Source organism: Pipra filicauda, unplaced genomic scaffold (genome assembly GCF_003945595.2).
Source record: "Pipra filicauda isolate LSUMZ 115617 unplaced genomic scaffold, ASM394559v2 scaffold246_size1145428_pilon, whole genome shotgun sequence".
NCBI classification, from domain to species: domain Eukaryota; kingdom Metazoa; phylum Chordata; class Aves; order Passeriformes; family Pipridae; genus Pipra; species Pipra filicauda.
In genome coordinates this window covers 333,997-360,546 of record NW_024104361.1, presented here as the reverse complement: position 1 = coordinate 360,546, position 26,550 = coordinate 333,997, and the positions used below count along the sequence as shown (strand labels likewise).

The following is a 26,550-nucleotide window of genomic DNA, read 5'->3' as shown; positions in this document are numbered from 1 at the left end:
TGCAGCCACGGCTCATTTCATTTTGAGCCCTGCACTGAGTTTGTGTCTCTTGGCAGGGTTGAGCCCACATTGGTCATTGACCTTGACAGATCCAGCCTTTCCCAGCCAATTCCAGAGATTGCACAGCAAATCCCTTCGCAGTGTTTAACGTGATGTCCCCTGTCCCACAGGCCACCACCACCGTGTATGTCACCGTCCTGGATGAGAATGACAATGCTCCTGCTTTCCGGCAGCAACTGTATGAGGTGACCCTCGACGAAGGTCCCTCCATGCTCAACGCCACCCTGGTCACCGTGCAGGCCCTGGATCAGGATGAGGGACCCAATGGCACGGTGGCATACGCCATCACCGAGGGCAACATCTTGGGTACCTTCCACATCGACAATGCCACGGTCAGTCAGGATGCCGGCCCCATTCCAGACACGTCCCTGTCCTGCTGCCTTCACTCCCAGCTGCTCTCCCCTCTCCTTACAGGGAGAGATCCGCACGGTGAAGGAGCTGGACTATGAGATCAGCCATGGGCGCTACACCTTGATCGTCACCGCCACCGACCAGTGTCCCACCGTCTCGCGCCGGCTCACATCGACCGCCACGGTAAGGAGCTGCCGGCGGGGCTGCGACACCGTCGCCTCTCTGGGGTCAAGGAGTTCCCTCTCGTGTGAGCAGTTTCACATCTCTTTCCCAGTGGCCACCAGTCGCTTTTCCCAGATGTGGTCAGTTTGCCCAGTTGCTGTTGCCCTGCTCCCTCATGGGTATCTCAAAGCAGGGACGTGGACAAGAGACACTTGTGGGTTAATTTACCTGAATATTTGGCCCTGCAAAGACATAGAGAAATCCCCGGAACTCCTTTTAAGTTGCATTATGTTTTCTTTAGATGTCTTCTTTGTCCTTCCTCATGAAAGGACAGCAGATAGTAAAGCATTGCTATAGCATTAATTTCTGCTTCATCTTTATCTTCTCGGGTTACTTATCTGCTTTTAAAACTCCCTTTTCACTCCTTTTAAGGAGGGTATTTAAATCTTCTACTTTGTTTTTTTGTTACTTTGCTCTATAGCTCTTCCTTTGTTTCCTGGACCACGGTGACCTGAACTTAGTGCGCTGCTCAGAGTGGGGAGGGCAAACGAGCAGCTCCAAAGCAAATATTTTGCAGGAATTGATTATTTCTGTGGCCAAAACCAAAATTTGACAGGTTGTACAGCAAATGTTGTTTGTGCCCAGATTGATTTGGGGGTCTGCAGGTGGCATAGATGGGTTAAACCTTGTGTCTTCACTCCCTTGGACCATTATCCTTCACCAGGATATCGAGCCAAGTGTTTTGTAGTCCCCCAAAAGGAGATAAATTCTTGTGTGCAAAGTTAAAGAGAGAAACTGAAGGGGAGATACCAGTGTGGGAGATTTCCACGGATAAGATTTGTCCCCACAAGCTCTGGTCCATGCTTGGGCAAATGGGAAGCCCTCAGATTAGGGCCTCTGATACTGTCCTGGCCCAGGAAAGCTGCAGCAGGGACAGGCATGGGGTTTCACTGCTGGCAGGGAAGGCAACAGCTGCTGGCATGATGCAAGTGAAGGCAGAGCTTCCCCTGCACTTGGCTCAAGCAGAGACACGGATTTGGAAACCCCCTCAGCAACAATCACTGCAGCCAGAAGGATAGGAAACACCCTCCCTACATGGCCCAGGGAGTTTGTGCCAGCACCATACAAAAACACAGCTTTTAGGAATTGTTTAAGATCCCGAGTGATGGGAAGTCCATCACCCTGATAAGGCGTGCCAGTGTTTGTTTTCTCCATTGCTAGGAAACAGAGCAGAGACTTGGATATACTCTCTGTAAAGATTAGATTTAACCGGTAACAATTGCCCATCTGATGGATTTTACTGTCCTTTAACCCAGGAGGTCAGAAAACTCCCCATTTCCAGTGTCTTTCTCATAACCACCTTTACCACGAGTGGTTTTGTTGGAATAAGGATGCAACCTGCAAATTTTTTTTAAGTTTGCTTAGCATTAAGAATTAAGCCTTTCTGGAGGAAAAGGAGAATGCAAGTGTGCAGCTGGCTGCAGAGGTCGGGTCTTTCCAAATTCGTGGCTTTGGTGGTCAAACCCTTGTCTGTGGGTTTTGTCTATCCAACCTGGGTTTTAGGATGTGAATGTGGGCTTTTGCCTTGACTTCTCCATCACGATGTGTGGCCCAGAGGTTTAACAGTGTGTCCCCGTCCCCCCCCGTGTGCAGCTGGAGTTTCACAGTGTGACTATAGGATGGGCATGATCAGGCATAACTATGTTTGAACCTCTGAACTGTGAGCTGGATGTTTGGTGAACCCAGAAAAGCCAGAAGTAGAGGAGATATTTTGCAGTGCTGCCCATCCATGGCTTCCCATGCTCATGGCCGGTGGGCTGGTCTCCCCTTCCATCCCTCTCCTCTCACAGCCCTCAGCTTCCTTGTCCTGATGCAGGTGCTGGTGAACCTCAATGACATCAATGACAACTGTCCCACCTTCCCCCGGCCCTACGAGGGTCCCTTTGACGTCACGGAAGGGCAGCCCGGCCCACGGGTCTGGACCTTCCTGGCCCACGATGGCGACTCGGGACCCAGCGGGCAAGTGGAGTACAGCATCATCGCCGGGGACCCCCTGGGTGAGTGGGGTCACGGGGACACAGCCTGTCCTGCTGGCTGCCCCGTGGAGGAGCCTGGCTCAGGGAGTGCGGGGCGGAAGTTTCAGAAAAGCCATCCTCCCTCCAAGCAGCTGCTTCTGTGAATTCAGCCTTTCGACACCAGGAAATCCTGTTCTGAGCAACAGGAAACTTAACCTGTTCGTGGCCGGACAGGGGGGTGGCTGGGGCTTGTGCAAGGGAGGGGGGAAATCTACTAAACAATGAAGACAAAAAAAAAATAAATCGAAAGGGCAAAGAAACAAACCACAGAAAGAGAAACCTCACCCCTGTGGAGTTTGCAGGGCGTTTGGGCACGATGTTGCTCTGCATCCCGTAGCTCCACCAGCACCCTGGGGCAGGTGGCAGAGGAGCAGTGGGCATCCCAAACTGTGGGGACATGGAGCTGTTCCTCTGTGAAGGGGGTGATGACTTCAGTCCAGGGAATCTGGAAGGCAGAGCCCAGCTGACCCCACTGCAAAGCTTTTCCAGAATGACAATGACATGGCCCCTTGGCCTGTGGGGAGCCTGCGCTGCGTGGCCCACCTTGCTCTGGCCATCGCAGGACATGGAGGGGCTGTTGACATCTTCAGAAAGGCCCAGAAAAGGGGCACAGGCACCCCTTTTTTGGGCATTCACCCCCTCCCCTGCTCCTACTGGTACCTAGGGGTGCAGTAGCACAGTCTCAAGCTGCCACAGTCCTTCCATATGTGCAATAGTGGGGCATGGGTTTGTCCCCAAACCTGCCGTGGTTCCTGTGTCCCAGCTCCCAGACAAGCCATTCCCTTGGGGAGCCAGGCCATTTGCAGGGACGTGGCACAAGTAAGGCCCCGCTGTCTCCGGCAGGGGAATTTGTCATCTCCCCGGTGGAAGGAGAGTTGCGGGTGCGGAAGGATGCGGAGCTGGACCGTGAGAACATCCCCTTCTATAACCTCACCATCGCTGCCCGGGACCGGGGGGTGCCTCCCCTCAGCTCCACGGTGAGTCCCCTGGGGTGGCACCAGGGGCTTTGGAGTGTTGTCCCCCCCTTCCCAGATCCTTCCCTCTGGTCTCTGTCTTTGTTCTCCTCTTCTCCTCCTCCTTCCCCTTGTCCCTGGGGCTTCCCTCCCCCAGGCTGTACTGGGCTGAGTGGGGAAGCCCACCTCCTGCCTGGGGGTTGGGGGTGCAAGGAAAGGATGGGAGGGGACAGAAATAAGTGCCAAATGCCTGCCCTGCTTCTCCCCCCGGCAGATCCTGGTGGGTGTCCGTGTGCTGGACATCAATGACAACGACCCTGTGCTCCTCAACCTCCCGATGAACATCACCCTCAGCGAGAACGCCCCCGTCTCCAGCTTCGTCACCCGCGTCCTCGCCCGGGACGCGGACAAGGGGCCAAACGCCCTCCTGACCTTCGACATCACCGCAGGCAACACCGAGAACGCCTTCTACATCAACAGCACCGTACGCCCCGGGGGGTGGGATGGTGGGCAGCCCTGGCCCCAGAGCCCCACCTTCCCTGGGCACCCGTGGGATCCGTGTCCTGGCAGGAGGTGCCCTAAGGGAAGCATTCCTCACATGCCTTGCACCCCTTCTCTCCCTTTCTTTTCTGGTAGAGTGGCGTTGTCTACGTAAACCGCCCGCTGGACAGGGAGCGGGTGGCAGAGTACAGGCTGACCATCACGGTGAAGGACAACCCCGAGAACATCCGCAATGCCAGGCGGGTAATTATGGACACTGCCGGGACCTCCAGTGGTGGCTGGGAGGGGAAAGGGGTTCCTGCCATGGCTAAAAACAGACAATGCCTTTACCCACAGCATTTCCAATAGCAACCAGCCCCAGAAAGCATCTGGGGGTCACAAGGAGGGGACTGCAATGCCACCCTCAGCAGAGAACAGGACTAGTAGGATTTAGGGCAAGCCCAAGATCACATGTTGACTCCATGCAACTGCAGTAGATGTCATGGAAGGCAGGACAAAGATGGGCTGGAGAGTTGGACAACCACAAGGATACCAGGGCATCCTTTGGCTCCGCTGTGATGTCTCAGACATCACCCTTTGGAATGCCCAGCCCAATGAGGGTCCCTGCACGCCCTTGAGGGTGGTCCAGGGAACACAGCATCACGATCACACAGCTTTGACTGGAGGTGGGACAGGGGGAAGGTGAGCTCAAGGAAAGGACGTGATGGTCATCGCCCTCTTGTCTCAATTGTCCTTTAGGATTTTGACCTGCTAGTCATTTCCATAGCAGATGAGAATGACAACCGCCCCCTCTTCACCCAGAGCGCCTACCAGGCTGAGGTGATGGAGAACTCACCCCCAGGTAGGTCTCCCTTCACTCCCTTATGTGGCTCCTGGAAACTCCCTTTGGGGTTGGGTGAGGGGAGGTGTCTCCTGGCTGTGGTGGAGGAGGCACAGCTCTGAGCAGGGCTAGGCTGCAGGTCAGTGGGACAGGGATGCTGAGTGTCAGGGACTCCTGCCGACTGCCCAGGGAGATCAGCCTTGAGGAGGGGCTGTGTTGCTTGTGAAAACCCTTCCTGGCACAGGTCAGAAATGGGCCCCACTTGGGAATTGCTCAGCCACAGAGGGCAAGAGGTGCCCAGGGGTTGAAGCGAGCCCTGGGGGCAGCCTTAAGGGCACCCTCCTCCCCAGCATCCATGCAGGGGATGGGCTGCCATGTCTCCATCACCTAGAGCCACCTTGCTCCAGGGGTTAGAGATAAAAGAGTCCAGCCTGTCCAGGTAGACACTTCCCAGACAAAGGGCTAGAAATACCGGGTTTTTTCTCTTTTGCCTTCCTGCCATTTAAATTGCTCCCTGCTCCAAGACCTCAGGTATCCTGTCCCACCCTTGTGGGACATCCCAGGTGAATGGTTGGTGTGCCTCCAGGTGACACCCTCGGCAGCAGGGTGCTGGTGCTGCCCTATCTGATGGATGTATCTGTCTGTTTGTTTTTAGTTGGATGTCCCACCGCCTCTCCTGGGCTCACGAGTCGGTCTGCAAGGCTGAAGCAGCTCCCCCCCACTGCCTTGTACCCCATGAGGCCCCGCTCTGTCACTTCCTCCATCCATTCATTGCTGTCCCTCATGTGTCACCAGGGTGGGAGGAGGGCTCAGCAGGGGATTGCCACCCACCCTAATGCTTATCATCCCATCCAGGGACTCTGGTCACGATGCTCAGTGGACCCATCCTAGCTCTGGATGCTGACCAGGGCAGCAACGCTGTGGTGACCTACCAGCTCCTGAAGTCATCCCTGGATGTCTTTATTATTGACAGCAAGACAGGTGGGGTGGCTCAGCTGGTCCCTATCCCTAACCCAGGGCCACCAGGCACCTGTGGGGTCTGTCACCAGGCTTTTCCCCTTCTCTAGGTGTTGTTTCAGTGAAGGCCGGTGCTGTGATAGACCGAGAGGCTTTGCTGGACCCTCACCTGGAGTTCACACTGGTGGCTCGTGACGTGGGGGGGCTGAACAGCACTGCCAGCCTGGCAGTGACCATCCTGGATGACAATGACAACCGCCCTGTCTTCCAGCCAGCATTCATCACAGCACGGCTGTTGGAAAACAGCCCCCCAGGTCAGGGCTGGGTGTGAGGGTGGGCGATGGGGAGACCTGGGTGTCCCCCTGGGACTGTGAAGATCCAGCTCCCAGTGTCATGGTTGACCACGCTGGGGTTGAAGGGAAAATCTGGGAATTGGGGCTGCCCATGTTGCTTGATGGTATTTGCCTTGGGGTCAAGGGCTTGTTACTGCTGCCCTCCAGCCCTTGCTTGAGAGGACTGTGTCCCACCTTTCTAGGCTTCTCCGTCCTGCAGGTGACAGCCACGGATGCTGACAGTGGCCTCAACCAACAGCTGGATTACCGGATTGAGAGTGGTGGCCAGGACAGGTTCCTGATTGATGCCACCACGGGGGTGATCCGCGTGGCCCACACCACCATCGACCGGGAGGAGCGGGATTCCTACCGGCTGGCGGTGGTGGCCGTGGACCAGGGCACGCCGGCGCTCTCGGGCACCGCCACCGTCAGCATCGTCATCGACGACATCAACGACTGCCGGCCCGAGTTCATCAACCCCGTCCAGACGGTCAGCGTGCCCGAGTCAGCTGCCCCCGGCACCGTGGTGGCCCAGGTGACTGCCATTGACCGGGACTTGCAGCCTCGCCTGGAATACTACCTGCTGGAGATCGTGGCCCGTGACGACACGGACGCGCTGGTGCCTGAACAGCAAGGAGCATTCACGGTGGATTTTAGGACAGGTAGGAGAGCAGGAAGGGTGGCACAGGCAGTGTGGACCCCTCTCCTTGTTTCTGCTTCTGCTGCTTCTTCTTCTTCTCTGCCTGGAGGTAGGTGTCCAAGGCATGGGGAGATGATGCACCTCTCCTGCCTCCCTGCTGTCCTCCTCCAGCTGTCCCGTCTCACCCCGCCCTGTCTTCTCTTCCCTGACTGACTGACTTAATTAACCCTTTTCTTTCTTTTCCGGCTCTCAGCCTAGCAGGTTTGTCTCTGTGTCTGTGCTCATTTGTGTCTCTGTACCATCCATCTCCCTCCATCTCAGCCACCTCCACTGGCAACCCCACTGCGGGCCAGGGGCTGCTCAGCCTTGGCAGACTGGACATGAACACCCTCACTGGGGGAGCAGGAGGGTCACTCCGGGGTAGGAGGTGGGCTCTACTTTTGGGGAATAAGAGCCAGGAGCACCCCACATCTGGAAAGAAAAATGCCCTTCTTGGAAAGGATACAGAACCAGGTTGTTAAAGATGCTGAGCTGAGGTGGATGGGGTTGTACAGGGAAGCAGCAGCAGTTGCTCCCAAACCCCTCTTGGATGCACAACCCAAACCCTTACCTGGCTGAGGCCGTGTGAGAACCTGTTAGCTGGGCAGAGCGGAGGAGACAGGAAGGCAGAAGGTGGAGAGCAGGGGGAGAGAAGTTGTCTCCTGTAGCTATCAACTGTTTTTCCCACTTAGCCTTTGGAGAGGCAGGAGAACAAGTGCAGCGCAGGGTGCAGCAGTTGGTTGGTACACACTGCCCTGCCGAGGGTCCTCGGGGCAGGGGGGCACAGGCACAACCTGTGACATCCATCTTTTTGGCGTTCCCAGGAGCTGTGAAGGTCAAAACTCCCCTCAACCGTGAACTAGTGGCCTCCTACGAGGTCACCATCTCTGTCCACGACAATGCCAGCGAAGTCATCGACCGCTCAGTCAGTGTGCCCAACGGTAAGTGGGGGGACAGGGCTGGCAGCTGCCAGGGGCCCTTCCCAGGCACCAGTGCAGCTTCTGTGTAGTCAGCAGCTCTCCCACCTCCCTCTCCATCCCAATCAGTGACAATTCCAGAGGGAGTAATCCCATAAGGTTCTGGTTCTACCCTGAGTGCTCCTTTAGAGAATGTCCCAGACATCCCAAGGCTGCACTGGGAATGGAGGGGACCATTTGCCCGTAACTGTAATATGGGAGACACCCATTTCTTCATTACCATCCCCACCATGTCTTGCCACCCTGCTCCTGGTAAATTCTGTGTGAGAAGACACACACAGACCAAGGTATAGTGGCTTTGGGGAATATTGCAATTTTTCGTGATGAACGAGCACCACTTGGCTCTCCTGGAGTTTTACACTTCTGGCTTTACACCCTCCTTCCTCTCATCCTTCTTTCCCTTCTCTTTCTGACTCGTTCTCTTTCTCTCCCTCTGTGGTCTCCACCATGGCCACAGCCAAGCTGACAATCAACATCTTGGATGTCAATGACAACACACCCCGCTTCCGCCCCTTTGGGGTCACCTATTTCACCGAGAGGATCCTGGAGGGAGCCACGCAGGGCACCACGCTCATCTCCATCTCAGCAGTGGACCCAGACAAAGGTGCCAATGGGCAGATCACGTACGAGCTGCTGAACCTCTCTCCGGAAGGTTATGCCTGTCTCGAAGACCAGTCAGCAGGTCGGTGGCCTGGAGAGGTGGGAGTCTGGGGCAGGGTGGTGACTTTGGGCAGGTTTCTCATTTCAAGGTCTGCCCTCCTCCAGGGAAGGTCGTGGCCAACAGGACGGTGGACTATGAGGAGGTGCAGTGGCTGAACTTCACCGTCCGAGCTTCCGACAACGGCTCTCCCCGCAGATCCGCTGAGATCCCTGTGTACCTCCAGATTGTGGACATCAATGACAACAACCCTATTTTCAGTCAACTGTCCTACCAGGTGAGCTAGGCTCCCCTGTTACACTCCATGTGGGGCTGGGCAGTGATTACCAGGTGAGGTTCTCCAGGGACACCTTCTCTTCCCTCTGTGCTTGGACCATTTGAAGAAGATGGTCAGCCCAGCAATGCTCTCTGTGTGAACAGCTGGCTGTGCCCACCCTTGGATGCCACCCTACACCCTTGGCTACTGTCCACTAAAAGAGCACATGATGAACCAACCAGTCCTGCCTGCTTCCTTTGCTTGCAGAAAGCTGTCTTTGAGGATGTGCCACTGGGGACGGTCATTCTGACAATCAAGGCCACTGATGCGGATTCTGGGCAGTTTGCTCTCATCCAGTACAGCCTGGGGGACGGAGAGGGCAAGTTTGGGATAAATCCCAACACGGTAAGGAGCCAGCCAAGGCTGGAACAGAGTGGGGAAAGGGAGGGGAGGCTGAAATGGTCCCAACTTTTGCCTTGCTCCCACACCTCACCTTCTGCCCCTTCTCGAGTACCAGCTCTGCCAGACGAGGTCCACCTGAAGGTCTCTGTGTGCTGCAGGGTGACATCTACATCCTGTCAGCCCTGGACCGGGAGAAGAAGGATCACTACACCCTGACAGCTGTGGCCAGGGACAACCCTGGGGATGTCTCCAGTAACCGCCGGGAGAACTCTGTGCAGGTAGGACTCTCCTCCTCCCACCACCCTTCATGTGGTGGTACTAGCAAGAAGGTGATAAAGCTGCAGCTTTTTTCCTCAGTGGGGAGGAATTAGGCAGAAGGAAGAGCAGATAACTCCAGGGGCTGTGGCATGGGTGGTGCAGGGCACTTTGTACCACAGGGGACAGCAGGAGGGGGGGCAGGGGAGGGTGACACTATTGTCTACAAGTGCTCCAGCATGAATGGGGGCCCCAGCCATGGCAGCCCCCATTGTTGGAGGCAGGAATTCAGCCAGCAGAGTTAAACAAACAGCAGGAAGGGCACCGTGCTCTTGCTCCGGCAGCAGAGCTGCGAGTCACAGCAGGGCTACGGCCCCTGGGGGCTGCCCAGCCTTCTCCAGCCTCACCTCACCCCACTGGCTGTGCTTTGTCAAAGGTGCTGATCACAGTCCTGGACATCAACGACGTCAGGCCCCAGTTCAGCAAGAGCCACTTCAGCACCAGTGTCTACGAGAACGAGCCGGCGGGGACGTCGGTGATCACCATGACTGCCACCGACCTGGATGAAGGGGACAGCGGCGTGGTGACCTACAGCATCGAGGGTCCTGGAGCAGGTAGCTGCTGGGGACAGGGGGCTCTTCCCCAGGGAGGAGGGTTGCGATGAGGGAGGAGACACAGGCGTCAAGCTTACACCCCATCTCCTGCAGCTGGTTGGGAGCAACATTCCACACGCACTCTGGGAGCAATACTGAAAGTGTGAGGCTATCGCTCCTGCTCCACGGTTCCTCATGGTGTGGGATGTTATGACTTTGCTTGCCTTATCCTGCAGCTCGGCCTTAGCTTATCCTTGTCTCCCCCACCCCAGCAAGACTTGCTATGTACACAAGTGTGTCTTGGAGCAAACTCACTGCCTGCTTTAGGTGAGGGCTAGGAAGGGCTAGGAGGTGTGGGTGGATAGTGACAGTGCCTGAAATCCTATATCTGCACACTGAGAAATTATAGAAATCAGGCAAAAGCCAGCATAAAGGTAGAGGGAAATGGCAGAACATCCATTTTCCTGAGACTCATGGGCTCCTCTGGCTCCACTGTCCCAGCCTGGGCAGGAGGGAAACACAGACAGGGGTGACCAGGGAGTAGGGCCGAGAGACAAGGATGTGTCAGTGGGCAGGGATGCTCCGAAAACCCTGAGACACCCCTGGCTGCGCTCTTCTCCATCACCCCTTGACAGGGATTTCCCACTAGTGAGGGGTGTACTTCAGCTGCTACACTCATTTCTAATAATTTATGTGGTGCCAAGTGTCCTGAGCCAGAGATGTGGGGTTTTTCTGCCCCTAGAGGCTTTCAAGATCAGTAAAGACTCCGGGCTTGTCACATCCCGGCGGCGCCTGCAGTCCTATGAGCGGTTCAACCTGACAGTGGTAGCCACAGACAAGGGGCACCCCCCTCTCTGGGGGACGACCATGCTTCACATCGAGGTCATCGACATCAACGACAACCGCCCTGTCTTTGTCCGCCCACCCAACGGCACCATCCTGCACATCAAGGAGGTAAATCCCTTGAGGGGAAGCAGGGTCATGGCATGTTGAGACTGGCTAGGGGCACTCCTGCTTATCAGCAGCAAAAACCAATCTCCCATCTCCACTGGGGATGGAACAAGACCTTGATTTAACATGTGGCAAGAAGGTTTGGGTCATGGGGCTGGACGTTCGAAAACAGCCTCTCTCCATACGTGTGAATGGGGATGCTGGGACAGTTTTGGGGAACAGAAACCCCAGCAGCACTCAAAATAAGTGAACAGTCAGCCACTGCGTGCAGAGCCTGTTTATAAACATGGTTTGGAAATGCTGACATTTAAGATGTTTCTCCTTTCTGGGAAGCCGAGCCTGACTCAGCCGGTCCCCAGTGCGTGCACGGAGCACCCACCCCGCGGAAGGGAATCACAGCTCCATGTCTCCAGCCCCCACCTGGGCTTTGGGTAGTGGGAGCTTGCTGACCTCCAAACCCAAGGGGTTTTGGACCAAGGGGGTTTGGAGGGGTGGGGGGAGCAGGGGGCTCACATGCAATGCTGAAGGGCTGTGTGTGTGCAAGCAGGAGATCCCCCTGCGGTCCAACGTCTACGAGGTCTATGCCACGGACAAAGATGAGGGTCTCAACGGAGTGGTGCTCTACAACCTGCTGAAAACCGGGGCAGGGAACAAAGACTGGGAGTATTTCAGCATCGACTCGGCCAGCGGGCTGATCCAGACGGCCATGCGGCTGGACCGGGAGAAGCAGGCAGTGTACAACGTGAGCCAGGCGGGGTGGCCGGGGCAGTCCTTGAGACTGTGGGTCCAGTGTGGGGCTGGTGGGATGCAGGTGGTGTGGTGGGAATGGGGTCAGCTGCCACAGTTGTGAGGATATCACACCTCAGCAGGAACTGGGTGGTTATCATGTGCCATCGGGGGGTGGTTATCATGTGCCATCGGGGAGTTGCATCCTGGTGGGCCAACTCCCAATTCCCTGTTGAATCCCCTCAATATCCCAGGCCAAAGGCCCAGGATGGCCCTTTTGCCTCTCTCCCCAGCTGATCATCGTGGCCTGTGACCAGGGCCAGCCACCCTATGAGACCATGCAGCCCCTCCAGGTCGCACTCGATGACATCGATGACAACGAGCCCGTGTTCCTCAGGCCACCTGTAAGGCACCAGGATGAAGGGGGTGGGACACAGGGGATACAGGGATGGTGGAGCAAGCACAGCCGGGTGTCACCATGGTGGGAAGCGCGATGGGATTTGTCTGCTTTTATTTAAAGCAACCTCAGTGCTCACAACATTCCTTTCTCTCGGGCGCTCTGGCAGAGGGACAGTCCCCAGTACCAGGCACTCTCCGTCCCAGAGCACTCGCGGCCGGGCACCATGGTGGGGAACGTCACCGGGGCGGTGGACGCGGATGAGGGTTCCAATGCCATCGTCTACTACTTCATAGCAGGTGGGTGCTGAGATGGCAGCTCTGTGCCCCCCTGCACACCCCTCACCGAGGGTCTCCATTACTCCCATCATCTCCTTGCTACCTCTCTGCCCTAGTCAATGGGCAGGGTGGCATTTTGGAAATGCCAAGCCCAAAGGGGACTTACTGGGGACCCCTTTCTACACTCAGCTGGGAATCAGGAGAGCAACTTCCAGCTGAGCCGAGAGGGGAAGCTGAAGGTCTTGAGAGACCTGGACCGAGAGAAGGAGCCATACTACTCCATCATTGTCAAAGCATCCAGCCAGAGGAACTGGTCCCCTCCCCGGGGCCAGCGAGCAGGCAGAGCCCAGCTCTGGGACCTCAGCGGGGACCTGACCCTTCAGGAGGTGCGGATCTTCCTGGATGACATCAATGACCAGTCCCCCCAGTTCACCAAGTCGGAGTACACGGCGGGTAAGGGGTGCCAGGGGCTGGGGAGGCACCAGCAGGATGGTGGGGCAGTGAGAGCCAGCTTGGCCCCAGGTCCCTTTCCCATCTCTCTCTCAAAGGGGTTGCCACCGATGCCAAGGTGGGGTCAGAGCTGATCAGAGTGGTCGCCGTGGATGCCGACGTGGGCAATAACAGCCTGGTCCTGTACAACATCCTGGGTATCCGCTACATCAAGCAGCACTCCAATGACTCTGAGGAGGTGGCCAACATCTTCAGCATTGGTGAGTACCCTGCAAGCACAGGGCCTTGGCCACAGACATCTCTATGGCCAAAGATGTCCCCATGGCCAGATCACTAATCCCAGGCTTGTGACATCCATCCCCTAGGAACCCTTGATGGGATCCTGCGAACTTTCGACCTCTTCACGGCCTACAACCCCGGCTACTTTGTGGTGGACATCATGGCCTCTGACCTGGTGGGCCACAATGACACTGCCGTTGTGGGGATTTACATCCTGCGGGATGACCAGCGGGTCAAAATCATCATCAACGAGATCCCCGACAAAGTCAGGCAGTTTGAGGAGGAGTTCATCAGCCTGCTCTCCAACATCACGGGTGCCATCGTCAACACGGATGACGTGCAGGTAACCATCCACCTTGGAGGCTGTTTTGAGGGGTTGGTAACTCCCTTCCAGATGCTGCTTGGGAGGTCTCCTGTGTGAGAGTCCTGTCTGTAAGCCATAGACACCCCTGAGCTCTGAAGGTGATGGATTGGATTCAAGGGGTCCAGACTGATGCTTTTGAGGGTCTCCTGCCACCTTGAGCAACCTCGGGGCACACTCAGGAGGAGACGCCTCTCCCACACTTGCAGATCTTGTTGTGTCTCCCCAGTTCCATGTTGACAAGAAAGGTCGGGTGAACTTCGCACAGACGGAGCTGCTGATCCACGTGGTGAACAGGGAGACCAACCGCATCCTGGACGTGGAGCGGTACGTCCCCTGGCCCATCACCTACCCCGTGGGGCCTCGGGGACCCTCATTAATGTCAAGATGCCCAAGCAACCCTTCTCTTCCCAGGGTTATTCAGATGATAGACGAGAACAAGGAGCAGTTGAGGAATCTCTTCAGGAACTACAACGTGCTGGACGTGCAGCCTGCCATCACTGCCCGGGCGCCAGATGACCTCTCAGCTCTGCAGGTAATGGCCCGGCTTGGGCTGGAGATGCTTCTCACAGGTGGGGCCACGTCCCTTCTGATGGGGACTGGTCATGGACTGGAGAGATGTTTCACCCTCATAATTTCGAGTGTGTGCCCACCACTGGGTGCTGGCTCCATGCCAGAGGTTTCCACCACCCCTCTGTCTCTCCCAGATGGCAATCATCGTGCTGGCCGTCCTGCTCTTCCTGGCTGCCATGCTCTTCATCCTCATGAACTGGTACTACAGGACAGTGTGAGTAACACCCAAGCTCTGCTCCACCAGCTGCAATGTCCCTGTGGGCCAGGGACCCACGTGGCTGCTCCCAGCCCTGGAAATGCCAGCAAGCAAAGGAGGGCTTCAGCTTCCCAACACCTCTTCTTCCAAAATATATCATTTTAATGCTGACAGCACCTCTCTCCTTCATGCTTACCAGCCTTATGGTATCCCTGTGTGAAGGGTTATTGCAAGTCTGTGTGTCACTCTCCTTTTCAGCATCTTCCTTATTTTCCATCCTCATTCACTGTGTTTCTTTTGCAGGCACAAAAGGAAACTGAAAGCCATAGTGGCTGGCTCCACCGGTGAGCAGTGTTTGGGGTGTCCCAGCTGCATGAGAGAGGGGGTGCATGGAGAGCACAGAGGGGGAACACAGGGAGAGCGGGGGATGCATCAGCAGTGATCCTGCCCAGCGAGGCATGATGGTGGGGGGCTTTTCCCAGCATCCAGGCTTTGCATTATCAGCCACATCCCTGAGTGTTTCTCACACCACTGGTGCCTTTTTGGTTGCACAGTTTCCCTCCCTGGTAAAGAAGTGTCACACTGTGATTTGCTGCCCAGCCCACTGACGGGCTATGCTGTAACCGCCGTCCCTGCCTTTGCAGGAAACAGAGGTTTCATGGACATCATGGACATGCCAAACACTAACAAGTACTCCTTTGATGGGTGAGTGCTTCCCTTCCTCTCTAATGGGCAACCTCCTGGGGTTGCTGACTGCTCCCAAGAGCAGCCAGAGGCATTTGGAGGTGGAGACGTAATGCTCTGTGTGGAGTGCGGCTCTGGCCCTGGGGCACGTGCTTGTCTTGAGAGCTTTCAAAGCAAAAAAAGCTTGTGCTTTCTCCTGTGACTCCATCTCTGCCAATCCTGGCCAGGTCTGGGGCAAGCAGAGACGATGAGCAGGTGTTGGCACACATCTGGATCCAGAGCAGCCAAATTCCTACCTGCGCAGGGCAGGAGGAGGCAGCACAACCTCAGCATCTGGGCTCTGGATGGGGTTAGGGATACTGCTGCTCTTTGCCTGCGCTGATGGCTGTTCCCCTCCTTTGGGCAGGGCCAACCCAGTGTGGCTGGACCCCTTCTGCAGGAACATGGAGCTGGCGGCACAGGCGGAGCACGAGGACGACCTGCCCGAGAACCTGAGCGAGATCACGGACCTCTGGAACAGCCCTGCCCGCACCCACGTGAGACACAGCCCCCGCCAGGACACATCTCCCCACGCCTGTCACCTGTGCCACCTCCTCAGCTGCTCTCTCCTCCTGCAGGGGACCTTCGGGAGAGAGCCTTCGGCCGCCAAGCCCGAGGACGACCGCTACCTGCGCGCGGCCATCCAGGAGTACGACAACATTGCCAAGCTGGGGCAGATCATGCGGGAGGGACCCATCAAGGTGAGTGTTGGGTGCAGGCATCCCCCACCGAGGGGTCTTCTCCTACTGCTACACCTTCCAGGTCCGCAGCGGCGGTGCCCGAGGGTGATGTCGCTCCAAAAACTGCTGGCATGAGGCCAGCCTCCCTCCCTCCCTCCCATCAAACTGTGTCCCCTGGGTAACCCCCCATCTCTCCCCCTCCACCCAGGGCACTCTCCTGAAGGTGGTCCTGGATGATTACATGCGCTTGAAAAAGCTCTTTGCCCAGCGGATGGTGCATAAGGCCACCGCCAGTCAGGGGGACCGCTCCTCGGTCTCGGAGGTAGAGGAGTGTGCGTGGGCATGGGGAGGTGCTTGCTGTGCCCTCTGGGATGCAGTGTGTCTTCCCGGTCCCACAGGCTGCAGTCACTCCATGTGGCCTCGATCCCCATCACCCAGTGGTCCTCCCGTTCTCTGCTTGGCCAAAATGAGCCAGATGTTGGTTTTCCACTGAGACTGCTGGTTCCCCACAGTGCCCCAGCTCTCTTGACCCTCTGTGTTTCCTCTGAGCATCAGCAGCACCTTCTTCTCTGGTCTGTCCCTCCTGAAGGAGGACCCCTCCTCTTTGTGGGGTGACATCTGTCCATCAGCTCTTCACCTCTGCCAAGGCTGGCCAAAACTGGGGGGGAACATCTTCCCTCCCTTCTGCTCCTCTGAGCCTGTCAACCCAGCAGGTTTTTGAGGCAAAAAAGGTTGGGATGGAAGGTGCTGGTGTAGGAAGGCTGGTGTGGGGAGAAGCAAGTCCTTCTGCAGCCTTCCACTCCTTCATGGAGAGCAAAATGAGGGGCAGAGAGCAGAGGAGAGCAGTGGGATGGGAGATGCCTTTCAACCCTTCTGCCATCCATCATCCATGTCTTTATCCCCCTCCAGCACATCCAACTCCTTTTCCTGTCTGCCTCCTGCCCCACCACCCTCATACAACCCAAAATCCCAACCTGGGTCCAAACTCCTCCTTGGCCACTGCAAGGGCTGCTGCAGGACACAACCCAGCTGGTGGCCAGTGCCTGAGCTGGGACATCCACCCAAGGATTGAGTGACCCAGCTGGAGATCATCTCCTGATGATCCTCATCACTGCACTCTGAGGGTGCTTCAGAAGAGGAGGGCCTGTCCCTCCTGGACTCCAGCATTGCAGGAGGTTTGGAGCCAGGGGATCCAGGAGCTACTCTGGCCACGGCGGTGATTCTCCCGCTCCATGGCTCTTTTGCAGCTGATCCAGAAGGAGCTGGAGGAGGAGGAGGAGGAGCGCAGTCCCAGCCAGGGCAGCCTCCGCTTCCGACACAAGCAGCCGGTGGAGCTGAAGGGTCCCGACGGCATCCACATAGTGCATGGCAGCACGGGCACGCTGCTCGCCTCCGACCTCAACAGCCTGCCCGAGGACGACCAGAAGGTGCTGGGCCGCTCGCTGGAGACTCTGACCGCTGACTGCGGGGGCTACAGCGACCACAACGCCCGCACCGAGTCGGCCAAGTCCACCCCCCTGCACAAGATGCGGGAGGTGATCATGGAGAGCCCTCTGGAGATCACTGAGTTATGACGAGCGGCGGTGGCGGCAGTGGCGGTGGCGGTGGTGCTCCTCTAGGCAAGCCGGGGCCGGCAGGGATGAAGCACAGACCAGGGGGGCCGTGGTGGGGGCCAGGGGCACCCCGAGACCAGTGCTTGGCCCCTTCTTCCCCTGCAGAAGGAGTCCAGGCTAACCGGTGCAGATCGCTCCAGTAGCCTCGGAGAGCTTGGCCCCGGGAAAGGGCTCTCAGGACCGGAATGCTTTTACTCGCCTGTCATTTATCCATGAAAGCATTAAATTTTTTTTTTATTTTTCTTATTAAAACAAAGAAAAAAAAAGGGGTTTTTTTTTAAAAAAAAAAAAGGGAAAAGAAAAGCTAAACGAATCCGATGAGTTCAGACGGACGGGGGGAAGGTGCAGTGAGGATGGGGATGATGTGCTGCCGCAGCATCCCTGGGCCCAGGCTGGGGACCAGCAGCTGTCACATCTCGACCATGGGCGTGGGGAGAGCCAGGGCAGTGTGGGGAGAGGCCAAGTCCTTTTTGGCATTAACATCACCTTTCTGGGAAGGAAAGACCCAAAAAAATAAAAAAAAAAAAAAAAAAAAAAAAAACAACAAACCGAAGACATTTCTCCATTTTGCTGGCTTTACCAAAACTTGTTACGATGTCAAAAAAGAGAGAGACTGACAATAACTGGGGCTTCTGGATGTGGAGTGCTCGTGCGTGTCTTTTGTTGCCCTTTTCTTTCCCCTTCTCTCTTGCGTTTGGGTTTGTTCGTTCGGGGGTTTGTTTCCAGTCGTAACCTTGTGGAGAGTTTCGGGCACGGTCTGTTACGGGACTCAGAAATACACTGTCTATGGCTTTGGGTAACCTGTGTGTCGTCCTTCCTCCCCAGATCCATCACACCCAAATCCCCTTTCAAAGAGAAAACCCGCTTACCCTTAATTCACCCCTTCAGTTTATCATCTTCACGAGATGCTCTGCTGGGTGTTTCTGTGCCCTGGATTTTAGGGGAAGCATTAAATGTCCTCTGGGTTTACCCACACCCCCAGCACAGAGAGGAAGGAGACAACCAGCCAGGCTCACGGGAAGAGTTTATTTGTGATGAGATGCTCCCGTGCATGCTCAGGACCAGGCACTGCAGGCGTGCCCCCACTACGGTGGGGAGGGACGAGCCAGCACCCCGCTGCCCCTCACCACCAGAACTGGGCCAGCACAGAACCCCCCACTGGAATGGGTGCATGGAAGTAAATCTTTGCACCCAAACTCACTCATTTCATATTCAGGAGATACTTAGTATATATGATATATACAATATGTTTATATATTAAGTATCCCCAGATCTGTGGCATGAGGTTGCTGCTGGCCTGGAGCGAGGGGCCTGCGTTTGGGCAGCAGAACCCAGTGCAGCCCACAGGAATGGCTCCACATTGCAGGATCTGGTTCAGGGTGGGATGGGGCTGGGGATAGAGGTGGGAATGGGGATAGGACTGGGGATGGGGATTTTTACACCCTGAGAGACGTCAAGGGTGAATCCCCAATCCTGAAAATACTAACGAGTCCCTTAACCTGATTTGGAAATCCAAGCCCCAGGGGTGGAAAAGGAAGTGGCAGAGGTAGCTGGGGTTCCCCACAGCCCTCCTGCCATTGCCCTCCATGGGTGCAGGCATGTCCCAGGGGAGGGGAGCCAGGATCCTGAACCAAACGGCAGAGGGAGTCCAGCCAGCTGGGGAGATGGCTCCTAGTTCCATATGTGACGCCGGCAGTGTGCGACGGCCTGCGGGAGAGATGGGGAGAGAGGGAGGTGGGATGCAGGGACCCCCGGCCAGCAGAGTGGGGACACGACTGACACTTACATTGCACTCGACTGCCGTGGCCATGTTCTTGCACCAATAGTGTGGGCCCCAAGCACAGGGGTCCGAGCCCAGGAGATCCTCCTTGCGTGAGTCGCACGCTCGGATTTTCTGCATTGCAAAGGAAAAGGGTGAGAGGGAGAAGAAAAAACCTCCATGAGCACCCTTTGACCCCCCTGCCCCTCTCCCATACCCCGAGGCTTGGACAAAAGGTGCCCATCTTGGTCTGTTCTACCCCAGGGATGAGGACACTTACAGTGCAGACGAAGGTGGGGTCCATCATCTGCACGAAGAGCCGCACGGCCGCGGGCTCGTACTGCAGTATGAGCGCTTCACACTGGGGAGGAGAGAGGGGGTGAGCCCGGGGGGGTGTCAGGCGGTCCCTGCCAGGCAGGGTGTGCCCCCCTCAGCTCACCTTGCTGGTGAGGGGCATGGGCAGCATCTCACAGCCCTTCTCCAGCACGTTGCCCAGCTCCTCCAGCGTCTCATTCTTCAGCAGTTCGTTGTCAAAGTAGGTGATGACGATCTGGCAGACGTTGCAGAAGGCGCCCGCGCTCACCGCCAGCTGCTCCAGCGGGGCAGCCCCTGGAGGACACGGAGCATCAGCACCCACCTTGCTCCCCAGGGTGGGAGTGGGGTCTGGGTGCCAGCCGGGTCCCCCAGCTCACCCAGGAGGGTGTCCCCGCCGCGGGGGCAGCAGTGCAGCATGGTGCACACGGCGGCTGGGTCGGTGGCCTCCAGCAGCATGATCACCACGGCTTTGCCGTAGGAGTTGACGAAGTCCTTGCACTGCCCGATGACGCCGTGGGGCAACATGTAGCACACCTTTTCAATGTCATTCACCAGTTGCTCCTGCCGGAACAAGGCAGAAGAGGGAAACCCCCACTCCTCACTACCCTTTAGCCCCCCCGTCTCAGCCCTCCTGCCCTCGGAGCGCAGCGGTGGGACTCACCTCCGTCATGTTGTTCTCCAGGAGGCTCTCGGCTGTCCTCACAGTGAACTGGCACACCTCACACAGCGGAGTGTTCCCCACCCTGTCCTGTCGGGACAAGGTGGTGGGATGCATGCCAAGCCCCCTCAGAGCCACCCTCATCTTATTCAGCCATCAACCCCCATGTAAGACATTCCCAGCCTTGGAAAAATGGAGATGCTTGAGGAAATAAAATGCAAAATAAGGTTCCCCCTTCACAGTGTTTAGATTTCAAGGAGCGTGGTAGAGTTGGGGCACCCCACTTACCCCCAGCATGCTCAGAACCTGCGTCACCTTCTTTGTGAGCAGCGTGTGGAGGGGCAGTGCCGAGGTGGAGGCACAGAGTCCCAGCTGGCCACACAGTTCCATCGGGTCCTGGGGAGGGAGACATCCCAAATCAGGTGGGCATTGCCCCCCGGGAGGGTGAGCCTGCACCCTCCACTTCCCCATGGAGGGAGATTTCAGCCCGTTAGGGCATGGGTCTCACTTACCTCAGCCTGCTGCCAGTGGACAGGCCATAAAATGGCAAGAAAAAATGAAAATAAAGAAGAATTACGGTGGTTGCAAGCCAGAGAGAAGGGGGGTGAAATATTTTAAAGTTTGTGGGAGTTTAACTTTAAAAAGGGAGCATTTGCTGATGAGCCCCCGCACCCCTCAACCGGCACCCACTCACCCCTGGCACCCCGGAGAGCCGCTCACCCTCTTACCAGGTACCGCAGGAGCTGCGCGGTCATGTCCACGTACTCGGCCAGGTAGTGCTTGCACTGTGAGAGGGAGACACGGCATCAGTGCCTGAGAGAGGACGCCCCACCTGGGCAGGCATCTGCAAAAGATGCTCCCATTCTGCAGTGACATCAAGGAGGAGGAGGAGGAGAAGGGGGCCCACCCCTGGAGGGTTCAAGGCCAGGTTGGATGGGACCCTGAGCAAACTGGTCTAAGTGGCAGGTGTCCCTGCCCACAGCAGGGTGGTGGAACTGGGTGGCCTTTAAGGTGACTTCCAACCCAAACCGTTGTGGGATTCCCTTACCTGCTGTGCCAGAGCAGAGCTCAGGCCCTCACACACCCACTCAGCACGGGCCACCAGTGTCTGGGTGAAGGCAATGTTGGTCCCCAGCTCCAGCTGCACGGCTGACACCAGCTGCAGGCAGTCCCCACACACCTCTTCCATGTCCTGCAAGATATAGGGACACATCAGTACCTTCTGAAATAAAACCAACCCCTCCCCAATGCCTGCATTTTCAGGGCTGGGATTTAAATGCTGGTTGCAATTTGAGGCAGGTCTTTGGCCAGCATCTCTCTGGTTCCCCCTGCATCCTGCAACATCCTCCAAATTGGTGAGACTCCAATCAGAAATCATTTCAGATATGCAATAGTTTTAATTTTAATTTTTTTTATCGTTGTTAATTAGGTGATGCTTAGGGGATTCTCACCCTTGAGCAGCATCAAGACAGTGGCACAGGTTGTCCAGGGAAACTGTGGCTGTCCCATCCCTGGAAATGTTCAAGGCCAGGTTGGATGGGGCTTGGAGCAACCTGGTCTAGTGGAAGGTGTCCCTGCCCATGGCAGGGGGTTGGAATGAGATGATCTGTAAGGTCCCTTCCAACCCAACCCGTTCCATAATTCCATGATCAGCAGCATTCTTCCTGTGCCATGGTACCTGGGCCTCCCCACGAGGCAGGTCCTGGGGATAGAGCAGGAGGGGCACGTTGGCCATGAAGGGGGCGACCAGGTCAGCGAAATCCTGAGTGGGCCCTGTGGGAGCTGGTGGTGGCTTCTGAAACTTCAAGGCCCCCGTGGGTCTCTCCCGGGGCTGGCACAGCTTGATGGTCCCACACACCACCTTCGGGTCCGACTGGGGGAGCAGAGGGGTCGGGGCTTGAGGTTGCATCTGCCCCATCACCCTGCTCCCCCTGCTCCATCCCTGGGTCATTTCCATCCCCATCATGTCCTTCAGAGGGTTTGTCCCAGGCTCCAAGAGCCTCCTTTGCTCTGCAAGCCCCCAAGACATCCCAAACCCAGGGGTGTCCCCTGCCAGTTACCAGCACTTGCTTGCCCAGCTGGGCGAGGATGAGGATGCCGGTGTCCACCATCCTCTTGCACTTGACAGACCAGTCCTGGAAGGGCAGGTACTGGCATCTTTTATCCAAGAAGAGCCTCAGCTTTTCCTGCATGACAAACGGAGAGATCAGGGCCTCAGTGGTGGTGGTGGGTAAGAACAACAGACCTCCACCCCCTTCCCGGCCGTGACCCACCTCAGTGCGGTTGTCCTGCAAGATCTTGCCCATCACAGAGACGGCCACCTGGCACAGGTGACATGGGATCCCCTTCTGCTGAGAGAGAGAGGACATGTCAGGATGCTGTCACAGCACCCAGACCCACCACTTGCTCCCAGGATCCCAAGCCTCCACCCCAAAAAACACCCCATCAAGGGACACTTGGGAACATCCTGGGACACCGACTGATTTTTTTGCCACTCATTCCGCAGACGCGTTGCTGTCTGAGGGCATCAGATGCTTCTCTGGGTGCCCAACACTGGGACGGGCAGCTAGGATTCTCCCCCCAGCTCCATGTTTTGGGGCACTTCTCCCCCACCCACCCAGCTCCCCTGCTCCCAGCACGGTTACCCCCAGGGCCCGGTCCCAGGCGGTGAGCTGGCAGAGCTCCAGGGCCCCACACTTGGCCGCCGTGGTCACGTCGCGGCACCAGTCCTCCGGCCGCTCGCCACACTCGTGGAGGGGGCTGGCCCCGGCTGGGGGTGGGGGAGAGGAAACTGTCAGCCCACAAGGAACCCCGAAACACCAAACCAATCTCCCCATCTGCACCTCAGTGAGCTGAGAATTATGCTCCTCACCCTCCCGCTGTGATTCCCCCTCAGCTCCCAAAACGGTGGTGCGGTTGTTTGGTTTATAAATGATTTTTTAAGCCCAACAAAGGTCGGCTTTGCCAGGCCACTGTCTGCTGCTAGCTTTTCCGGTGGGATGCCACAGCGTCACAAGCAAAGGGAATTTGGGGCTCATCCTCAGCCTCACGGCACCCTTTGACAGGCTGCGGAGGCGGCTGCTTATAAAAGCGGCAATAAAACCTTGAAAATTGAGCAAACCCGGGGCGCCAGCGCTCAGCCCCGCACGGCAGCTGGGTAGCCACGCCACAGCTCCCGGCAGTGATTGCGCAACCCCACTTTTGGTGGGGTTTTGTTGTTTTTATTTCCTCCCGACGACAGCATTTTCTCCTGACGGCAAATCCCCGGTAGGACAGCGGCGGCATCGCCCTCCCGAGCCGCCCCGGCAGCGCGGGGCAATGGCGCAACACCGGCCGCTTAATTGTCACCTTGGTGTGTCAGGACTCATTTCTGATGGGGTGAGTGCTTGTTCCCACCGGGAACTATGCCCACCCGGGATGTGGCTGGGGAGGAGCCGGCAGAAGCCAAGCCCTTCGCTGCCTGGCTGCACCGGGAAGCTGGGGCTGTGTGGGGAGCAGCACATGAGCAGAGGGACAGACAGATCCTGCTGCAGACCCTCTTGCAACAACCCCGCTAAACAAAGCACAACTCCATACTCTCTGAGCATTTACATCCAGCTTTTTTGCCCCAGCCCTGGCCATGTGATTTTGCACAGCAGAAATAAAGCCAAAGGCAGAAATTGCTCCTCCAACCCACCCTGCCCTTAACAGGTTTCTCCCCCAAAAGTTGCTTTTCCTGCATGCTGGATTCTGGCAACGCCTTCAGCTCATCCATGAGAGAGCAGCGTGAGATGCCCTGGGCCACCCTGGAAACCTCACCTTGACTACTGCGTGCAGTTTTGGGAAACACAATATAAGAAAGATATTTAAGCCATTAGCGAGGAGGTCCCCCATTTAAGCCAAAGGAGACCACAAGGATGGAGAAGGGCCTTGAGGGGAAGCCATATGAGGGCACTTGGCCTGTTCAGCCTGGAGGAGACTGAGGGGAGACCTCGTTGCAGTTACAACTTCCTCATGAGGGGAAGGGGAGGGGCAGGCACTGATCTCTGCTCTGTGGAGACAGGACCCCAGGGAATGGCCTGAAGATGTGTCGGGAGAGGTTTAGGTTGGATATTCGGAAAAGGTTGTTCCCCCAGAGGGCGGTTGGGCACTGAACAGGTTCCCCAGGGTAGTGGTCACAGCACCAAGGCTGGCAGAGCTCAAGGAGTGTTTGGACAATGTTCTCAGGGACATGGTGTGACTCATGGACATGGTCCTGTGCAGGGCTGAGGGTTGGACTCGATGATCCTTGTGGCTCCCTTCCAGCTCAGCATATTCTGTAATTCTGTGAAAAGTTGCTGAGATGGAGGAGGTGGGGAGAGGACTCCCGAGCCCCCTCCATCCCACCTGCTCCCAAAAGCGCTGGCACAGCTCGGCAGGTGCCGGGGGGTGGTCCAGGCCCATCAGGCTGAGGCAGCACCGGGGCAGGCATGGGCCCCAGGGCAGGGTGAGTCCCCCCAGATTCCCACACTGCCCACACACCTCCCCAGCAGTGCGATGCTGCCCTCACCCCATCAGCTGAGAGGGATGTATTTATTTTTTTAACCCTTGCTCTTGATCAGGGCAAACAGGAATGGCAAGTCAGTGGAAGCATTAAGGGGCAGCACCAAAACCAAGGAGAGGGGAGGCAACAACCCCACAGCTTTTTTTCTGAGCTGGCCCCACCTAACACAAAGCATCTCTAGCAGCCCTGTGTTGGAGTCCAAACCCCAGCAGAGGCATGGGGGGATTTGAGCAGTCTAAAAGACACCAGTGGCTTGGTCCTGCACTTTCTGTCTCATAGTGACCCTCAGCTTGGCACCTACTCCTCACCCTGCTCAGGCAATAAGTGCTGAGCCAGAAAAATAATTAAGACTAATCACAGCTACCAACTGCTGAGAGCAGGGGTAGCTTCCCCAGGTGGAAATTACTGCCACAGGCAAGCAACCAGGGTAGCTGGTGCCTCGTGAGCTCTCCTCCACATTTCAAAGCCGTGCTGGACCCACCTCATACTGATGGGCAGCCAGGAAGAAGGACAATAGACAGTGCCATTTTTGGCAGAGGAGCGAGGCAGGGATGCTCTCATGCCCCTGTGATGGTCCCAGGCCAGTCACAACTGCCCTATTCCTGGCTGCTAGGCCCCTGGGATGGGGTGGGCTTTTCTCAGGGGGATCCAGCACCAAGCTCCATATCCAGCAAGGCTACGCCAGCATTACGTGGAGCCTCAGAACGTGCCGGCTGAGCCGGCAGAGCCTGGTGAGCCGGTTGTGACGTAAACCCCGGGGGTGGCAGCGTGGGCCCTGGTGCCCCAGTTCCTGGCCTGGTGCACACCCTTGTTACTGCAAAAACCATAAATACACTCTTCCCAGCTCCAAAACCCTTCTCCAAGGCCTGCAGAGGCCCCTGGTCCTACAGCACCACTGTGCCGTGCAGCCAAGCCACGACCGGGTTCCGGGGCAGGTGTCACCCCAAGCATGGACGTGCCGAGCGCAGGCGAACTTTCCTGCTCTGCCTGTTGCTGGCTGAACACCTGGACATGTCCCCCCCAGCCCTGCGGGTCACGCGTGCGCAGTCACAGCTCCTCCACCACAAGGCCTGGGCAAGTCACGTTGGAGGAGTCCAGTGAGTAATCAGGGTGCAGGAGAGGTTCTTCCCCCTGAAAGGTGGGGGGTTTGCCTACGACAGCAGGGCTACACAGCTTCCTCTGAGAAATTTTCCCTGGAATAAGTGATTTGCCCTCAGGCGAGGACCTGAGGTTAGAAACAGGTTTCTCCTAGCTCGTTTCCTGGGGATGGGCTGGGGGATGGCTAAGGGACAGCAGCATAGGCTTGCCTGCAGGAGGATTCACACACAGATACCCAAGTCCCAGCAATGAGAGATCTCCAAAGGTGAGTAGGGCTGCAGCATGTCACCCATCACCCTTCCCGGAGGTGGGCAAGCCAGAGCAGAGGCAGGTTCCTGCCTCCCACTCCTTGTAAAAGGCTCCTCAGAAAACAGGCAGCTTCAGGGGGTACTGTGGTCACTCTTGTGACAACCAAGTGGTTCCCCCAGCTCACATGTTGGCAGCCAGGCCCCAAGACCAAGGGCAGCAGAGAGAATAGCCCCTCTCCCCCTTGGCTGCTGAAACACCCCAGCACTTGGCTTCCCTCCTTCCCGACAAAACAACAGCTCCACCTGAATCCCGGAGAAGGGAGGGAACGAGCCCCTTTTTGCTCTGAGATCAGCTTTAAGGGCAAACATTCCAACACTCACATCCAGGTGGGTAGAGCAGCCCATGATGTCAGCTTCCCCAGCTCTCCTCTGCCCAATTCCAACACCATAGAGGAACAAGAAAGCACATTATGCAGCTTAGACACTACAGCTGGGAATAGTTTTGGAATTCAGAGGGGATTTCTGGGCTCTCCAAGACCTACCCCCAGGCCTGGCCTTACCTTGGTAGGAGCCCAGGCACACAGAAACGATCAGCACCCAGCCACTCCATTTGCTCTCCATGCCGTTCCTAAGATAGTCCTCAGTGGCTGGTTCCTCTCCTATGCTGCTCCCAGACTGAGGAATCTTGGAGG

The 26,550-nt window shown here is 56.9% G+C and overlaps 2 protein-coding genes across 5 annotated transcripts in view; one reads left to right on the top strand and one right to left on the bottom strand.

Moving 5' to 3' along the window:
• CDH23 (cadherin related 23) overlaps positions 1 to 18,058 on the top strand; it is a 195,356-nt gene extending 177,298 nt beyond the window's left edge. Inside the window, exons 38-69 of the mRNA XM_027720948.2 lie at positions 171 to 392; positions 475 to 594; positions 2,450 to 2,630; positions 3,492 to 3,625; positions 3,876 to 4,085; positions 4,238 to 4,345; positions 4,841 to 4,943; positions 5,778 to 5,903; positions 5,990 to 6,193; positions 6,415 to 6,873; positions 7,715 to 7,831; positions 8,325 to 8,549; positions 8,633 to 8,802; positions 9,049 to 9,186; positions 9,342 to 9,461; positions 9,875 to 10,052; positions 10,774 to 10,985; positions 11,530 to 11,724; positions 12,002 to 12,112; positions 12,275 to 12,404; positions 12,573 to 12,836; positions 12,932 to 13,093; positions 13,199 to 13,455; positions 13,703 to 13,800; positions 13,888 to 14,008; positions 14,181 to 14,260; positions 14,546 to 14,586; positions 14,887 to 14,947; positions 15,333 to 15,462; positions 15,544 to 15,666; positions 15,854 to 15,967; positions 16,893 to 18,058. Coding sequence (XP_027576749.2) covers positions 171 to 392; positions 475 to 594; positions 2,450 to 2,630; positions 3,492 to 3,625; positions 3,876 to 4,085; positions 4,238 to 4,345; positions 4,841 to 4,943; positions 5,778 to 5,903; positions 5,990 to 6,193; positions 6,415 to 6,873; positions 7,715 to 7,831; positions 8,325 to 8,549; positions 8,633 to 8,802; positions 9,049 to 9,186; positions 9,342 to 9,461; positions 9,875 to 10,052; positions 10,774 to 10,985; positions 11,530 to 11,724; positions 12,002 to 12,112; positions 12,275 to 12,404; positions 12,573 to 12,836; positions 12,932 to 13,093; positions 13,199 to 13,455; positions 13,703 to 13,800; positions 13,888 to 14,008; positions 14,181 to 14,260; positions 14,546 to 14,586; positions 14,887 to 14,947; positions 15,333 to 15,462; positions 15,544 to 15,666; positions 15,854 to 15,967; positions 16,893 to 17,219 — 5,241 coding nt within the window. The 3' untranslated portion in view covers positions 17,220 to 18,058. The remainder of the gene's footprint in view (positions 1 to 170; positions 393 to 474; positions 595 to 2,449; positions 2,631 to 3,491; positions 3,626 to 3,875; positions 4,086 to 4,237; positions 4,346 to 4,840; positions 4,944 to 5,777; positions 5,904 to 5,989; positions 6,194 to 6,414; positions 6,874 to 7,714; positions 7,832 to 8,324; positions 8,550 to 8,632; positions 8,803 to 9,048; positions 9,187 to 9,341; positions 9,462 to 9,874; positions 10,053 to 10,773; positions 10,986 to 11,529; positions 11,725 to 12,001; positions 12,113 to 12,274; positions 12,405 to 12,572; positions 12,837 to 12,931; positions 13,094 to 13,198; positions 13,456 to 13,702; positions 13,801 to 13,887; positions 14,009 to 14,180; positions 14,261 to 14,545; positions 14,587 to 14,886; positions 14,948 to 15,332; positions 15,463 to 15,543; positions 15,667 to 15,853; positions 15,968 to 16,892) is intronic.
• Positions 18,059 to 18,270: 212 nt separating this feature from the next.
• LOC113987831 (prosaposin-like) lies at positions 18,271 to 26,479 on the bottom strand. 4 transcript variants are annotated; one of them, XM_039381904.1, is made up of 15 exons: positions 26,419 to 26,479; positions 22,636 to 22,760; positions 22,264 to 22,341; positions 22,051 to 22,176; positions 21,669 to 21,863; positions 21,039 to 21,182; positions 20,719 to 20,775; positions 20,503 to 20,511; positions 20,279 to 20,386; positions 19,994 to 20,080; positions 19,710 to 19,893; positions 19,457 to 19,626; positions 19,298 to 19,378; positions 19,045 to 19,152; positions 18,271 to 18,965 (listed from the first exon to the last, which is right to left on the bottom strand). In XM_039381904.1, the coding sequence occupies exons 1-15, from the start codon at positions 26,477 to 26,479 to the stop codon at positions 18,930 to 18,932; spliced, it is 1,569 nt and encodes a 522-aa protein (XP_039237838.1). In that variant the 3' UTR covers positions 18,271 to 18,929. The 4 variants fall into 4 exon arrangements, with proteins under 4 accessions (XP_039237838.1, XP_039237839.1, XP_027576757.1 ...); XM_039381905.1 differs by having other exon boundaries at positions 20,503 to 20,508; XM_027720956.2 differs by having other exon boundaries at positions 22,264 to 22,338.
• Positions 26,480 to 26,550: the final 71 nt, after the last annotated feature.

Excerpts from the sequence above, each read along its gene's own strand:
- LOC113987831 (XM_039381904.1), bottom strand. The coding sequence starts at position 26,479 with ATGGAGAGCAAATGGAGTGGCTGGGTGCTGATCGTTTCTGTGTGCCTG. Across the intron at positions 20,776-21,038 it reads GCTCTGCTCTGGCACAGCAG|TGCAAGCACTACCTGGCCGA; the intron begins GTAAGGGAATCC and ends TCCCTCTCACAG. Across the intron at positions 19,894-19,993 it reads TGGAGAACAACATGACGGAG|GAGCAACTGGTGAATGACAT; the intron begins GTGAGTCCCACC and ends TTGTTCCGGCAG.